The sequence below is a fragment of the Protopterus annectens genome, chromosome 14.part0 (genome assembly GCF_019279795.1).
Source record: "Protopterus annectens isolate FY-2018-M chromosome 14.part0, PAN1.0, whole genome shotgun sequence".
NCBI lineage: Eukaryota > Metazoa > Chordata > Ceratodontiformes > Protopteridae > Protopterus > Protopterus annectens.
This window is the reverse complement of record NC_056748.1, coordinates 322,923,048-322,941,356: the sequence shown is the minus strand read 5'-3', so window position 1 is coordinate 322,941,356 and position 18,309 is coordinate 322,923,048. Positions and strand designations below refer to the sequence as shown.

At 38.7% G+C, this 18,309-nt stretch overlaps 1 protein-coding gene across 1 annotated transcript in view; it reads left to right on the top strand.

The window, feature by feature from the left end:
• The window catches only part of TACC2 (transforming acidic coiled-coil containing protein 2), a gene marked incomplete in the record, with an annotated part of 1,481,681 nt that overhangs the window by 840,393 nt on the left and 622,979 nt on the right, over positions 1 to 18,309 (top strand). Inside the window, 1 exon segment of the mRNA XM_044056051.1 lies at positions 17,475 to 17,635. Coding sequence (XP_043911986.1) covers positions 17,475 to 17,635 — 161 coding nt within the window.

Genomic DNA, 18,309 nt, shown 5'->3' with positions numbered 1-18,309 from the left:
GTGGGAACAAAGGCTCAGAAATAGGAAGATTTTACATGTCATACTTAAAAATTAAAAAGCAAACTAAATAACAGGATTTGTGTTGACTTGAATTTTCTGAAGGAAAAGTCTAAAAGTCAAATGTATGTCATTATTTAATGACATTCATTTAGTAGTGAAAGAAAAGAATTTTTTTTAAAAAAGGGTAAGACCAAAGAGCAAAGAACTATTTATTTTTAAATTTTATAAATGATATTTTTAAATGCTCCTAACACCATTTGCATATATATACAAACACATTACAATAGGAACTATTTTACATAAAAATATATAATATATATAAAAAAGTAATAAAAAAATAAAAAAAAAAATAAAGAAAAACAACACTTTACAACACTTTTACAGAGAGATAATTTTTCTAAGCATCATATATGTGTGTGTTAATGTAAATAATGTGTTCCAGCAGTGTAGAGACACAATTAACACACATATCTGTTAGTTATATATTACTTATGCATTACGGTGGGTGGGTAGTATGGGACTTGTTTGCATGCTTTAAAGCTTTTGGAAGAATGTTGCAAATTTTGTTTGTTTGTGTTTTTAAACTATTTTTGATCAATTCTTGCAGAAACAGGCCAGTTATCATGCATTTTCCCATATGACTACTATGTTGGAGTCATATGGTAAGTATGCTTTACAGAATAGAACTGCAACATAACAGCTGACAAAGTGGTTGAAACTTCCCAGATATCCTAACAAACACACCCACCAAGTTTGCTAAGCTAAATATCATCCACACCATTTTCACACTGACCACAATGCTGTTATGTTCCCTTTGCTTGCCAAACCAAACATAATAAAAACTGATAACCACTGTAAGTATTTTTCAAATGGCAAATATGGCATCCTGAACAATCACCTTATGTAAATTAACTGGGGCTGTGTATTGGCCCCACTTTACAATCACTTGGTGAAAAGTGATCTTCAGCACTTTAAACAACTGCATTGACAAGCCATCCAGTTGAGGACTAAATGTACTGGAATGTTATGCCAGCAAACCTAATTGGTGGCATTACAAAGATCAGCAAATTATTTATTTATTTATATCTTTGTTGACCAGTAAAGTCCAACTGGGATAGATACCCTTTTTCAGCAGATGCCTGCGGAGTAAAGCTTTAATATTCACATACATTGACAATGTTCATTTTCTACATTGTGTATAATATTTTCATCTTGGTTACATATGCATTTCTGCTTACATAATTAGCTGTAACAGATGACTAATGCTAGCAATTGCATCATACAAGTTGAGGCTATAAGAAGGAAAAAAATAAGAGAAAGCCTGTACATTTGCCTAAGGCTGTAGCAGACAGAAATGCAAAGAAACATGCAAAGACAGTGATTTACGTTTGGGTTGAATTAGTAAATAGTGGTTCAGTCAGGGAGAAGGAGGAATAAGCAGGCGAATGTAGTTAAGAAATAAAATCAATTAAATGTTTACAGTAGGAGATAAAAGGGAAAGTGTAGTAATCACTATTTGTGAATTTAGTACAGATCCAAAGCAAGAGTATATAAAGATTTCAGGCTTTGCACAAGCCATTACAACAAAGCTAAGGTCAACTTAATTGAAAAAGAACTTGCTAAAACAATCAAAACAAGCTTGATTCAGGGTAAAACTTTCATGATGGGTGAAAGTAATAAGGTCTTGCCCATCCATAGCTGGAAAATAAAGATGAGGAGCTGTAATCCTGTGTGGTAAAATAAAATGGTAAAACTATCACTGTAACAGAGCTGTATGATTCGTATGTGTACTGAGTTTCTTAGCCTTAAAAAAATGGAAAATGTACCTCTGTGGTTCAAAAAGACTTACTGCACTGCAGAAGCCTTTAACCTTGGCAGATATTCACAGTGTGGTAAGCCTGAGTGATTCACAAACTGTTGTTTTGCTGGAGGGGTATACAGACAACAGCCTTTGGCTCAGTTAGTAGGCTCTCTGGTGAAGTTACGTGTAAATATGAAAACCCCTAGCAAGGCTAATGAAAATTAGCTGTGTTATCCCCGATATGGTGTCTACACTAAAATAATATGGTAGAGTGATTCAGAGATCTGCTGTACCATGCTGTTTTAATTTCACACTCCCATTCACTTCTATGGATGGATTGGGGTTCATACCTTACCTTTTGGTAGGTATTACAAAGCAGTGTGTGTGTGTGTGTGTGTGTGTGTGTGTGTGTGTGTGTGTGTGTGTGTGTGTGTGTGTGGAGGAGTGTGCACACAGACGTGTTGCCTAAACTTGCGTCAGGCTAAATCCTCCTTCTTTGTCAAATCTGCATGCATTCCTTGTTCTTATGTGTGCTCCAGTTTCATCCCACATTCCAAAGACATATGGAGAGTGGATTGGCAGATCTAAGTTGCCTGTAGTTATGTGTATGTGTGATACAGAAGAAAGGCTTAACAATCTACTTTCATTCCCCTGCTTGACCAGAAGACTGTGTGAATACCATTCTCTACTCATAGAGTCACTACAAGGCACAGAGCAATGATTGGATTATGAAAATCATATACTGTGTATGGACCAGGCAATGCAAAGTGTGAACCGGACAACACAGGAAGTGAGATTTGTTAAGTAATAAAAAAACTGATGTAGCTCAGAACCAGCATGCTTAAAATTGTGAGGCTGTGCTATGGTTTCACCAGGCTTGGACAGGAATATTTTTGAATCACTAGGTATACTGAATAATGCTATAGGTTTACTCACAAATCAGTTACGTCCATCTTCTATGAATGAAATGAGTATTTTTGTCAGAGTAAAATATGACAGTCTTACAGAAAGTAGTGTAATATGAGGCAGTACATGGCTTGCATTTAGTTCCTGTGGTTGGCAGCACTTTTTTCATTCTGAATGCTTATTTATGGTGGCAGAGTACCTGTCCTGTCTTTTGTTAGCATAAATGTGATTCAGCTATGTGAAATACTGTATCTCAGCTGTGATCACTTATTTTCTCTTACTGAAGATAAATATACCTCTAGCTATATTATATCTGGCTGTGTCACTGTGACTTGCTGTTTACTAAACCCCGTGGGACCTCATCGAAGAATCTTCATAAGCTTTTCCTTTGGATGGGAGCTTAGGTTACATCACCTGCCCCTGTTAAACATTCTTCTCTCTTTTTCTTTCTCTCTGTCTGCCAAGAAGTCAGGTAAACAAGGTCTTAACCTGTTGCTAGCCACAACATCCAAATACAGTTCTTAATAGGCTGTCATTTTAATTTATCGATCATTAAACAAAAGTTAAAAGGCTTGCACTTCAGAGCAGCCAGTGTATGCACTTCTCAAGGAAAGGGGTTCAACACTATTCCTCTATACCTGCCGTCACTGTTTCACAGTATCAGGTTTTGGAATTGTGCACCAGTTGTACACCATTTTCTAGAATGTAGCCGCTTTAAAGGCAGTACAATCTCACCCCCTCCAACACACACACAGAGAAGTCTACATTTTTTTTGAAGGGCATGTCTTCTTAATACTGCAAATTTTCCTAAATAGATCACCTTGCAATTAAAACAGTAAATTATGAAGTTAATGACGAGGGTTCCAAATGAGCAATTACAGCCATAATCTCTCAGTCATGATTCGAAAAAAATAAAGTTTAAAAGGCATACACAGTGGCATACTAAGAGCATGACTGCCCATGCCTTCCAGATTTTCTTTTTTCTCCTTCTTTTACTTTCATTGCAAATTTCATTAACTTTACTCTCCCATGTTATCCTCTCTGTTTTTATTTCTACCTCCTATTCTATTATTCTGTACTGTAACTTTCAACTGCTTCCATAGATGTTTGGCTTTTCCTTACTCACCCTAGTTTATAACCATGTTTTTGTATTCCAATTTGCTAATATTATTCCTCACTGAACTTACCTTTTTCTGTATAAACCATGTACTAATCAATGATTACTGAATGCATCTTTCCACAGTTTTGTTCTGTTTTGTTGACAAATTGGATGATTTCTTTACAAAAGCCATACAGCTTGTGATAGATAGTAAAGGGGAAAAATGTATGTCTGGCTTCCTTTTGAAATCCTGAGAACTTTAACTGTGATTCTTGGAGTCTTGAGAGGACGTGTTCATGGGGAATATTTACTAAATTTGATGTTTATGTAATCTGTAGTATTCATCTGACTCAAAGTACTGTGATGCCAATAGATAATGTAAATATATGCATGGAGCAGTGGACTGTGGAGCCTAGCCCATACTATGTTGCGCAGAAGGACAAAACCCTTATGTAAAAACAGTTATCAGCATTAACAAGTTTCAAGATGCTCTAATTTGATTTGCTAAGTTTATTTTTTAGAGTCAGAGTTCTCACAATTGTGGGTCTGACAACGGTGTCTGGGGCCCAGTATGTTTCACTGTAACATGTTACATATACTGTACTTAATAACAGGTGTCAGTAATGCAAAGTATTGGTTCTTCAGTCATTTGCCTAGCAGGACAAAATGTAATGTCTGGATTTTCTTGTTTTTCCTGAGGTTGTAAGGAATCAATGATTTCTCAAAAGATTTTCTTTATGCCCACTTAACATCCCCTGACAAGCTGACAGTTGTGCTGGATTAATTGTCCTGATTTTCTAAGAATGCTGTCCAACAGTGGTTAAGACTGTTTCCTGTATTAGTGCCAAAATTCTATTAAAGAAGCAAAGCTGCTTTCAGCTAGATGTGTAATTGCAGAATGGGGTTATGCTCAGATGTGATCTGCAGAGGGTCAGCATACTGATAAAAAAGAAAGGAATACTTGCTTACTGTCCATATGCCAGGGCAAGAGATGGCTGCAAATGTTTTTTATCTTAATAATCTTTATTGGATAGCAAAGTGGATAAGTGAAGCCTTGAAAACTACAAAAAGCAGAAATGAAAATCTAATTTTCATCACTGTCAAACGGCCATATATATGAAGACTGTACTTTTTATTTTTAATACTGGAAGGAATGCCTTAAAAATTTGGAGGAGTTGGACTTGTAATTGCTTCTGTAGACCTTTTGTATTGCTTCTTTTTATTGGGAGAAACCTTTCTGCAGATAAACCACACACTTTTAAAAGCATAATCTAAGACTTGAGTAAAAAAAAAATAAAAAGTAAAAAAATAAAAAAATTAAAAAAAATAATCAGTACAGGAGCAGTAATCATACACAGATAAGACTATTGTTAAGTTTATACGTACAGTTTTCAACAGCTGTTAAGATGCCTGTTGTGCAGTTTGTGCCCCAGAGAGGAAACAAATGGCTATACAACCAAATTGCTTAAGTTTTGATTTGCTGTATATAATATCTCTTGGCAACAATAATCTTACTAAATAAATCACCTGAGCTAGCAAAACCGAGGTAAACTAATGTAGGGTATGGTTAATTAAATTAAACAAAGAAAGAAAAACAAACGAAAAGGTACTCCAAAAATGTAAGAATTCCCTATATCACGGACAAACATGGAACCAGCTGGCTGAAAACTGCACAGTATGAGATGAAAGCTGAATATGGGATATCTAGTCCTTTTGTTATGTAAGCTGACAGTAATGAGTCTCTTGAGGGACACATAGTAATAAGTATTTGGGAGACTTTTTAAAGGGGGTGTACATTTTTCTTTTATATGTAAATGAAAAAAATGAACAAGGTTAAACTATGTTCAAAACAGAGAAAGGAAACTAAAATGCCTAACATAAAAGAAACAAAAAGAAAGTAGGCTGGCATGGATGCCTAAACCTTACTGGCAACACAAGAATGCACACACATACACAAAACACACACACACACACACACACACACACACACACACACACACACACACACACACACACACACACATACATACACACACACACACACACACACACACACACACACACACACACACACACAGACTACGACTTCATTCAGTCTGATCCTGATGCATTGTTCTTTGTGTTACTCTAGCTCATTGGGGAAATGAGCCATGTGTTTAGCTATACGGACAAAAGTAGTTTTATAAATAATGCATTATTCCTTTCTTTGCACAAAGCATCGATATTTCACCAGCTGTTCGATATTTTATACTTTTTTTATGTCAGTGGAAATATTGTAACAGAGCACAGAGTTGTAAAGCATTGCCAGGAAAGACTTTCCATTCAGTGAAAAGAATGTAAAGGGACAAAAAGCAAAGCAGAGACACATTACATAAACTAACAAATGTGCTGTCGTAAATAATAAAAAAACAGGTTTGTTGATTATTTAGTTAAATTACAAAGTTAAATTCAAAACAGTGAAATATTTTGATTCCCAAATATATTAACATTGGTTAAAAAGACACTGCATCACATCACCCAAACAAAACAGGCATACTACCTTTTGTCCACTCTCTACCCTGGTTTCTTTGATGTAAGTAAGCTTTATCATGCTGTTTTCTGACTAGAATGTTATAGACAGCTTACAGTTTCATATTAATGTTCATTCATATCTCTCAAACCTTGTGGTCATTGCTGAGTACTTTCCTAAATTTCTGTGAGAGTTTAAATGCTATAATAATAGACTATAAGCTGTTACCCTGCTTCATATGACTGATCCCATTCCTACGAGTCCATTTCTTTCATGATGTAACACTGTATTGGTGATGACCGGGACAATAACAGTATGAAGTCTGTATCATTCATACCTATGAATTTTACATTAAGTTGCATGCTTTCCATGTTGGTATTGAGCTTAAGATTCCTTCTTTTAATAATATCTGCGATATTCCATTCCTAACTAATTTTACTTTGACCCTGACCTCTTGATACAGAGAGACAAAGAAAGCCCTGACTGCACCCCTGATGATCCTTGTTCTGAAGGGACCAGGTAGGGGAGTGGGAAAGTGAGCAGGCAGTGCCAGCTCACCTATCCTGAGAGGAGAGAGACTGCTTGGCTTGCTGCAGTGACAACACCTGAAGAAACACAGATGTATTGCCTATAGAAAGGAGCCTAGCATGCCCATACTGCATAGTGATAAGCTGTTTAGCCATGAGATTGCACATGCTCAATAAAGCGCATGCAACTTCCCTAGGAACAGCAATTATTGAGCACACAAGCTGCAGAGAGTAGGCTTAGGAAAATCTGTAGGACTGGCATACTGGCTCACTCCCTAGTACCAGAGTCTTGCCTTCTCTATGGGATGAATGGGCCAGAGGACTTTTGCCCCAATGGAAAAAAAAATGGGTCAATTAGTTGCAGGCAAAGGGAGCCACTGAGCAGACCCTGTGGACCTGAAAAAAATTAAGTGTACTTTAACATAGACCTAGACAACAAATTTGATATTAGCTATTTACTGGGGCATACAAGGCAGACAGAGTTCATTAGCTACCATCCCAAAAGATGCTAGTATAACTTGTATGTAGTACAGATCAGAGACAGGCAGATGGTGTTAGCTGCCCGGGTGCAAGTCATTAGGAATGTGTGATCATCAGGTGCCGATGGTATGCAGTACAGACATGATTTAGGAGGATATTGCCACTTCATAAATGAATGATGATACTGCATTTGCAAAAAGAGCTGAAGCACTCATTGTGTAACTGTTTGATATTAACTGTAGAAAGTTGCTGGCTGCATTTGTTAACCTCAAAGAATAATCTTGGGAAAATGTTTATTTTGATTATTGTGATCCTGGCCAATAAGTTAAAGTATATTTCCTCCATCTTGCTTAGTCATTCCTGATTTGCTCAGTAGTTTTTGATATGTTATATTGACTGTTTTCCAAGGGGCCAAAGGGGAGTTTTGTCTAAATTTAATAAATAATTGGGTATCTTGCTATACTTCCCGATGGCATTTAGTAACAGTGACGTCAATGGGTGTAGGTTTTTAAGATAGAATATAATGTCATCTGCAAATACACTGCAATCCAGGTTTCAGCATCCCCAACTTTTATCAGTCTTATGGTACTGTGATTCCGAATAAAAAGCATAGAGGTTCTAATGAAATACTCACACACTTGTGTATTGTATATATAAACATATACATATGTGTGAGGTGTGTAGAAGATATGCAGTTCTACTCTTGTATATTTCTCTTCATAGCCTCAATACTTTCTGTGCTTAAATTCATGAGCCATGTAGACAGGAGGGATATGATGTCATTCTGGTAACAGTAGCTGTTGGTCATTAAATTTAGCAAATGCAGCTCTTTTTCCTCCCTACTTCCTCTTTCTAGGAATATGGGTGTGGCATGCACTGGTGCTGCTCATGCTTGCATACACCCTCCATGGTATGGCATGCACTAGTACTGCTCATGCTTGCATACTCCCTCCATGATATGGCATGCACTGGTACTGTTCATGCTTGCAAACTCCCTCCACAGTGTGGCATGCACTGGTACTGCTCATGCTTGCATACTCCCTCCATGGTATGGCATGCACTGGTACTGCTAATGCTTGCATACTCCCTCCAGGGTATGGCATGTACTGGTACTGCTCTTGCTTGCATACTCCCTCCATGGTATGGCATGCACTGGTACTGTTCATGCTTGCATACTCCCTCCAGGGTATGGCATGCACTGGTACTGCTCATGCTTGCATACTCCCTCCAGGGTATGGCATGCACTGGTACTGCTCATGCTTGCATACTCCCTCCACAGTGTGGCATGCACTGTTACTGCTCATGCTTGCATACTCCCTCCATGGTATGGCATGCACTGGTACTGCTCATGCTTGCATACTCCCTCCATGGTATGGCATGCACTGGTACCGCCCATGCTTGCATACTTCCTCCATGATATGGCATGCACTGGTACTGTTCATGCTTGCATACTCCCTCTACGGTGTGGCATGCACTGGTACTGCTCATGCTTGCATACTCCCTCCAGGGTATGGCATGCACTGGTACTGCTCTTGCCTGCATACTCCCTCCAGGGTATGGCATGCACTGGTACTGCTCATGCTTGCATACTCCCTCCATGGTGTGGCATGCACTGGTACTGCTCATGCTTGCATACTCCCTCCACGGTATGGCATGCACTAGTACTGCTCATGCTTGCATACTCCCTCCATGGTATGGACTACTCATGCTTCCATACTCCCTCCATAGTATGGCATGCACTGGTACTGCTAATGCCTGCATACTCCCTCCAGGGTATGGCATGCACTGGTACTGCTCATGCTTGCATACTCCCTCCATGGTATGGCATGCACTGGTACTGCTCTTGCCTGCATACTCCCTCCAGGGTATGGCATGCACTGGTACTGCTCATGCTTGCATACTCCCTCCAGGGTATGGCATGCACTGGTACTGCTCATGCTTGCATACTCCCTCCATGGTATGGCATGCACTGTTACTGCTCATGCTTGCATACTCCCTCCATGGTGTGGCATGCACTGTTACTGCTCATGCTTGCATACTCCCTCCAGGGTATGGCATGCACTGGTACTGCTCTTGCCTGCATACTCCCTCCAGGGTATGGCATGCACTGGTACTGCTCATGCTTGCATACTCCCTCCATGGTGTGGCATGCACTGGTACTGCTCATGCTTGCATACTCCCTCCACAGTATGGCATGCACTAGTACTGCTGATGCTTGCATACTCCCTCCATGGTATGGACTACTCATGCTTCCATACTCCCTCCATAGTATGGCATGCACTGGTACTGCTAATGCCTGCATACTCCCTCCACAGTATGGCATGCACTGGTACTGCTCATGCTTGCATACTTCTTCCACGGTATGGCATGCACTGGTACTGCTTATGCTTGCATACTCTCTCCATGGTATGGCATGCACTGTTACCGCTCATGCTTGCATGCTCCCTCCATGGTATGGCATGCACTGGTACTGCTCATGCTTGCATACTCCCTCCTTGGTATGACATGCACTGGTAGTGCTCATGCTTGCATACTCCCTCCACAGTATGGCATGCACTAATACTGCTCATGGTTGCATATTCCCTCCATGGTGTGGCATGCACTGGTACTGCTCTTGCTTGCATACTTCCTCCATGGTATGGCATGTACTGGTACTGCTTATGCTTGCATACTCCCTCCATGGTATGGCATGCACTGGTACCGCTCATGGTTGCATATTCCCTCCATGGTGTGGCATGCACTGGTACTGCTCTTGCATGCATACTTCGTCCACGGTATGGCATGCACTGGTACTGCTTATGCTTGCATACTCCCTCCATGGTATGGCATGCACTGGTACTGCTCATGCTTGCATACTCCCCGCATGGTGTGGCATGCAGTGGTACTGCTCATGCTTGCATACTCCCTCCATGGTATGGCATGCACTGGTACTGCTCATGGTTGCATACTCCGACAGTGTGGCATGCACTGGTTCTGCTCATGTGTACATACTTCCTCCACTGCTACCATAGTTGTCTTCCTACTGGGTACTGCTTTGACATGCTTCTTGGAAGCTGATTTCCAGCTATTGCTAGAATTAGAAGGTGAACAGGCAATGGCCAATCATTCACTCGCCAAATGATCCTTCAGTGTGTAAGCCACTAATCAAACTCAGGTTGTCAGCATAGCAGATGAACATCTTATGTATGTGCCAATGGCCAACCACAGTTTTCATCAGTGTGGGATATACCGTTTTGTTTTGATGATGGTGCCACCAAATATAGCAAGTTTTCTAATATTCCTGTTTTATCAATTGAAATAGTATTTTCTGCTACAGTTTTGTGTATCCATAGTATTTCCTCTCTATTTTAATGCTGACAGTGAACTTTGACTCAAGTTGATGAGCTGATGGGATGACAAAAAAAATACTTATTCTGGCGAGTGCCCGACAACTGATTTGATTATTGCTATACTCCAAGTCATAAAAGTGAATGCTCATTCCTGAAATGTCAAAATGCTGGAACTTTACAATGTTAAACTCAAAACATCTACATATATGTAAATCATATGTACACTATGCCAGTACACAGCCCATTAACAAACAATGTAATTACCTTGTTAGTGAAATTTGAAAATAAGCACTAAAACAGGTCTTGTGCTGGGTGCTGGAGGAACCTGCTCTCTACAGATGTAGAGGGAATAGATATTTTGAGTTCAATATTTTAACATTTACGCATTTTTACATTTCAACATTGTATGTCTTTCAGTATACTGCTATTCAATAAATTGTCAGGGGCTCTATGCTGCCACTACTTACTGATTTTGTATGCCCAAACATGCAAGATAGTTAATATCTCCATTTGACATCTGTATAAAATGGGAAGGCTTTATGTGAACTTAGATGTAATTTATTTTTAACCTCTGATTATACATTGGTGTGTGGTGTGTATTGAAACATATTCTGAGTTGAAGAACTTTAAAGACGTCCTTCCAATGAAAATCTGTGAATCTCCTTCTCTTTGCTCATAGTACAATTCTGAGTCCAGAAATGACAAGGGGGAAAAGGGTTTCTAAATGCTCAGTCTGAGTTTCTGTTGCTTCTCTCAAAATTATGTGCCACTTAGGCTGGTTAGCTATTAGAAACACACACTTCAGCAGACCTGATTTAGTGAATATGATTGAAACAGGGAGTAGATCTCCCAAACCTACCATGCAGGGAACAAACCACTTAGCTAGTATAAATATTCTGAGGTCAGTTATAAAAGCTGCAACATCTAAAACATTCAGTGAATTAGATGGCTTCAGTCAAATAAGTTGAGGGATAGCATGGGGGTGCATCCATATACTTTAATGGATGGATACTCACACGTGCATTGTAGTGTATCCATTAAAGTCTGTGGATTCACTTGCATATACTCCCTGTACTGACATCTCCAAGGGTAAAGTTCCCTGAAGTTTTCAGTGATGTCAGTTAGGCAAATTTATTTTTGATGAAGAATTTAAGTTTAGACCTGGTACTGTGAAACAAGCATCAACAGGAAGAAAATACAGGATGACACTGGAGGTACCACATGCCATGCTGCATAAGGTAAAATAAATGCTGTGAAGGAACACTTTAAATAAATGTGTAGTATTTAAACAGAAGTAGACTAGGCAAAAAAGGTGCAAAGTACATTTGTGCGTACTGCTTCAAACACTCACACATGTACGCACACAGTTAACATTTATGCGTAAATACAGTCTTGATCTCTCTGTTTTTATGTCTGTGTTTGTATTCATGCATAACTATATGTCTTTCTACACACACACCCACACACATGCACATACACAAATCAAATAGAAAGGCAAACACCACATACACACACACACACACACACACACACACACACACACACACACACACACACACACATACGTACACACGCATATATTTATTATGCTCCTTGCCGGCTATCTGAACATTGCTGCACCTAGGTATTACTTTTGGTATTTGATATCCTGTAGCCTTCTGTGGCATACCTACCTATCTATCTTATGCTGTCTCAGTTATTTACCTGTTTAAGCAAAATAAGTACTGTCATACTGGACAGAAGTCCTTATAGTGGGACAGGGGGTTCTCTAATTTTCTGAGCTGTGCCTCTGTATTACGTTGGCTTAAGACTCTATAATTGCTCACTCCCTTAAAGAAGAAAGCAAACATTCAAATTATTTCAATGAACATCAGTTAATCCTCAAATTTTAATGCATGTATTTATTGACAAATTAAGTGAAATGTATGATTTGATTAGTTTTATGAAATGGAAGCAAGCGCAGTTTTCACTCTGCTATCGCTGTCTTTGTTTTTTTTACAAAGAAATCATTTATGCCATTAAAATTCTTTGATATAATGAAGCATTAGGGAGCCTTGAAATAAAGTTTAAAAAAACGCAGTAATGCCTATAGCGTGTGTGTCACAAACACATAGAAAATAACCAACAGTGTTTCCTTCTTATTTTTAACAAATTTTTAGAAAAATCTTCTGAGGTTTTGATAGCACTTTCCTGCTTAAAAGGGCTTCACATATTTAAAGCTAATGTTGTTTCTGTGGTACAGTTTTTCTATTTGCCTTTATAACATACAAAGCTTTGCCTGAACATGTGTAATATATAGAAGGTGGCAACTTTTGCTCATAGTATGACAGGAGATGAAAGGGGAGGCCGGTAGTATAATTGTGAGATCCCCCTTTCTTCTGCAGGTGACTCTGGTAACTAAACACCTCTAAGCTGTAGTGGTAGGTTCCAGCAGCTGTGTGCTGTGACAGCACGATTGACAATTGAGATCTAATTGGGATTCAGCAGAGATAACAGAAAGGGACTTGGTCAATAGAACAACGTGGGATGTGGAGGAACAGTACTGGCCTCTTTCCGCAACACTCCAGTCATTGTCTTCACAGAGAGAGTTCCGAACAGGGCAAGATAATAGAATGCAGACCCAGCATTTTGCACTGCTCCTGGCTTATGAATGCAACAGAAAAAGAGGTCTGACGAGAAAAAAAAGATTATGATACAGTGAAGTCAGGATTTTTCTAATGTCTGTTTTGGAGTTGATTCTTGATCTGAAGACAGAGAACTGATCAATTATTTAGAAGAAATGGCTCTTAGCCCTTGGCAGATTTTTAGCCCCATGCAGTGGGCTCGTTGGACATGGGCAGCTGTAAGAGGCAATGGTGATTACAGCTTCCTGTTTATGCCAAAAATCACTGGCACAAGGCAAGTAGACTTCATGCATGGCTACTGCTTTTTTTATTCTAAATTAGGATCGCTCTGTACAGCTTTAAATTAAGAATAATGTAAGAATAAATTGTTCCCAAAAGTAAAAGAAGAATGTAATGCTAACACTGATATTTCATTGCTACTGATATGTCATTGCTTATGGATTTTCCTTAGAAAAATACACTCCTTTTAATGATTTTTCAGCCAAAAGAAGTCTAAGGTTTTTCACTGTGTCTGATATATGCCAGGAATGCCAGTTCTGCAGTTACACCTTTAACAGCAGGTCATTATTTTTGCATCTTTTTTCTGTTAAGTGGGTAAGCTTAATGAGTGAGAAAGAAAGCTTTCTTTACCTAGCCCCCTCCCCCAAATAGATTGCAGGATAATGCATCAAAGTAAGCAGCCCATTGTTACTTATTGTTAAGGATTTTCCTTTAGAAGTGCATCTGGAAGGATACCCATTTAAGTTTTGTATCTATTTTGGTGATGTAATCTCATCAGCCTGCATGTCAGCATTTACACGTTGTTATTTATTGTGTCATAATGCACGGCATACGTAGCAGAGTATCTGCAGTTCTGTGCGACACCACCACTGACTCAGCTATTCTTCTTACACATGTATCTATTGCAGTAGTTGGCATCATAAAGCACTTTACTCTGAATAAAACGTATACAAATATATTGCTCCCAAGGTAAAAGTGAATGGAGTGCTTCAAATTCAGAAGCATTTTTGTTTAGAAGAATTTATTGCTTGATACATTTTCTTTTCTTGTGCTGTGCTTCATTACTGCTAGCAAGCAGAAAAAATAACTTTTAAAATGCAGCAGTCACTCGTAATAGACAATGCTTTTACACAAATACTGCTACCGCTGTTGCAGTTTCAAAAGGCAGCATCTGATTAATGTTTTGAATTCTTTTCAGAATGTTTAAGAGACTCTCATAGCTTATTCACTTGCCTTTCATCAGGTGACTTCATTTTGCTATTGTTTCTGGCATCCTATATAATGATCCTGGCAGACAAAGCAAGGATGCCATGTCATTATTTTCTCAGGTACACATAAAATGTAGCTATTTTTCCTCCTTGGATCTGTTTTTCTGCCTCCTCTGACTCCATTATGCCCGTCAGACCTTTATCCCATCAACTTATTTGTCCCATTTGTTCTCTTAGTAGGCAAGAGCCCAGTGATGCATTTGTCAACTACAGTGTTGAAGAGTGTTGAAGGTCAGGTAACAGGATCTTTGCCATCATCAGATTGTGGAATTGGTGTGGTTTTGACTTGAGGCCCATCATTTCCACAATTACTAAGCCCACATTCTCTCAAGAGGTGATATGTAATAGTCATCTGTGAGGAGCATGTATCCTGCTAACACAAGAGGAGCCCCTTCATTCACCCTTCTCCCTGAAGATTAAGCACTTCCAGTAATGCCCAGTCTCTGTCAGGAATTTTTAACAAGAAGATTGCACTTTTGGACATGTGACCCACACAATCCCACCAAAAGGGGTGATCAGGGTCAACCCTGTCATTTCGTCTTGGCTGGATCATAGTCAGAGTTTCATTCTTCTGTACCATGGAGCTGTCCTAGTTGCCATTTTTTTTGTTGTGTAGTTGTCTATTTTTCTGATAAATACTCCTGTCCTACTAGTTAGACTCTTCCTCAAACTTAGAGGTCTGCATGGTGCATATCCCACAGACAGGTCTCAATGTTTCAGCAAAGTCAAGCCAAAAATGTGACTAAACTGGATGCAGTCTTTGTTGCCTCAGACACTCTCTCCTGGTGGCTTAGTGGTTAAGATCCCTAAGTCACAGCTCCTGGTCTAGAGTTCAGTCCTGGGTACCTGATCATTCTCTGCATGGAGTTTGCATGCTCCCTGTGCCTGTGTTGGTTGTAAATAACTAAAACAAATAAATAAATTAAGTCACAATGTCATTCAGCAATTCCAACTGTATTCTTTGGCTCCTCAGTTACTGCCTTCCATCCTTAGCTGCCAGAGAATAAAATTTGAACTGTCAGATAGTGTTATGATTTATTCTGTGTGGGTTTTCTCCGAGTACTCCAGTTTCCTTCCATTTTCCCAAAATATACTGGATGATTAGGTAAACTGTATAAATATATATATATATATATATATATATATATATATATATATATATATATATATATGTATATATATATATATATATATATATATATATATGTATATATATATATATATATATATATATATATATATATAGATACACACATATAGATAGATGGGTTTATGTCCTATGATAAGAGTTTTTGGAACCTCAAACTTCATATGGTCGAGACTGTATGTTCGATTTACCGAAAACTTGAAGCATTTCTATAGAGATCATGGTACTGTGGGATCGGTGAATTTACCATTTTCCCCACTGTAGTACAATTTTGGAGTTGGTATATTTAATGTACAGGGGTTGTGGGGATGCTGGGTGTCTTGTCCACTTTGCAAAAGCATAGATTTTGCTTGTTTTATTTTGTTTGAGTTTTCAGAAAGTCAAACATATGGTCTTGACCATATGAAGTTCAAGTTTCCTAAAACTGAATAATCTGACATAAACCTATGTGTGTGTGTGTGTATGTGTGTGTGTGTGTGTGTATGTATGTATATATATATATATATATATATATATATATATATATATATATATATATGATGTTACAATTTACAAGAGTAAAAACTCATATGACTGAACACTTTTTGCTGATATTAAAAAAAGACAATGTTCACATGAGCTAACGTTCTTTTTAATGGTGGTTTTGCCATCCGTCACCTTTTTATATGAGATTGCATTGTAGTGGGATAAGTCAATTTGTCCTTACCCAGCTGTTGTGTGATCTCAGAGTTGGTATATGTAATTTGCAGGGAATGTATGGAATTTTATTATGTTCTGTTTTTGATCATTTTAAGTTACTTTAAAATGATCACTGTTTTTACATTCACTCTAAAATGATCACTCTTTTTACATTCATTCTTTTGAGCATTCAGTATTTCTTAATGCAATTACATACACACATATATATTGACAGAGAGAGATTGCATTTTACCTTGCTGTTGTAGCTTAAGTTGTGCCTGAACAGGACTCTTGATAGTCCATTTTACTTACCTGGTTTACAAATAAATAAGATTGAATAAACTCCTCTCCCCCCTGATTTTGGGAAATACTGTCTTCTACCTTGAGTTCTTTTACTGCAGCCTGGTAAAAGAATGTCTGTTCAGTTCATCAAGAAAGTCACTGTAGCTAGAGAGCACAGCTCCTTGTGTCCATGTTTTCACAACCAAGAGTACTGCTAAATGTTACTGTCCAGAGCTATAGCTTCATTTCTCAGCTAAGTCACCAGCATGGGCCCAGGGAGGGACTACTATGCTGCTAATTGTTTGATGGTGCACATCAAATGATTTAAGAAAAAATAATCAATAGAATATTTTATTTTCCTCAGTGTTTGAATTGTTCAAGAGGCCAGCAACAATGCCAGTGAACAATTGTTAGAAATAAATATATAAATGCAAGTATTTTAGTTGAATGTTGGAGCACACATTATATAATTTTCTTTTAACGTTTTCAAGAATTGTTGCTCTTGTGCCAGATGAATATTTTAGCAACCGAACAGCGAATGAAGTGGCCTGCAGCCAGTGCATGTCTAAACAGGCTAATGCTGTTGAACTGTATGCACACATCCGTGGTATGAGAATTCTGTTCAGGAAGTGCTGCAGCATGTCCTTCAGCATTGCAGGAACCTGCTGTGGTGTGGCACTCTTTGCGGCTGTGCTTCATTCTCTGCATTTGTGGAGCAGACCCAGTACAGGAATTTGCTGTTATCTAACTTAATAGTGTAAACTTCATTCTGTGGCATCCTAACCACTGAACCTGTTTCTCTGTCCCTTTTTCAAATTCTGCAGGAGTTCAGACTCAGAGGGAGCATTTGAAACACCAGAATCAACAACCCCAGTGAAGACTTCTCCACCACCAACACGTCCTCTGACACCCCCACCACCACTTCTTCAGGCTGCAACAGAGCAGGAATTCCAAGCTGATGCTGATCTGCAGGTAGAGGAGACAGGTAATTATTGACTAGCATGGATAAAGAGACTTAAGATGGCTAGAGCCCTGGTGCTGCATCATTCATGGCAGTAAAACAAGTATATCGCTAAGGCTAAGGACTGAAAAAACTCATAGTTCACTTTAAATGTATGTATCTATTCGGTTAACTTTCTGTTGTGCAAAGTTATTAAACTTCCTTTCTCCTGTCATGCATTAGTTACATTTCAGAGGCAAACACTGGTACTTTAAAATATAACCACATGGCTCCACACTTGGAGGGCCTTTCAAGGCTCAATTTATAAATCAACATCCGCAGACATGACTTTGATGTTTCCTGTGCTGGATGGTTTTTATAAGAAGAGGGTGCTGCTGTCTTACTGAATGACTGCAGAACACTAATCACAGCACACTAGGATTATTTGACAGCATGTAAAGGAAACTAGTGATGTGAAGTTGTTCTGTCTTGCTGTTCCTTCTTTACTGATGGATTCGGAGCCAGTCCCTCGGCTCTGAGACGGCACCTACTGCAAAGCTTGAGGATTTCAAGTAGCTCGAGGCCAAATCCCTATCCCATGATGCACACTGAGTTACCTTAGGTCTAGTTTGCCGCTACAACTGATCAGAGGTTCTACTAGCTCAGGCCAGTAAAAGCCTTATTTTTCTTATATTGTAAAATATTTTTCATATTTCTAG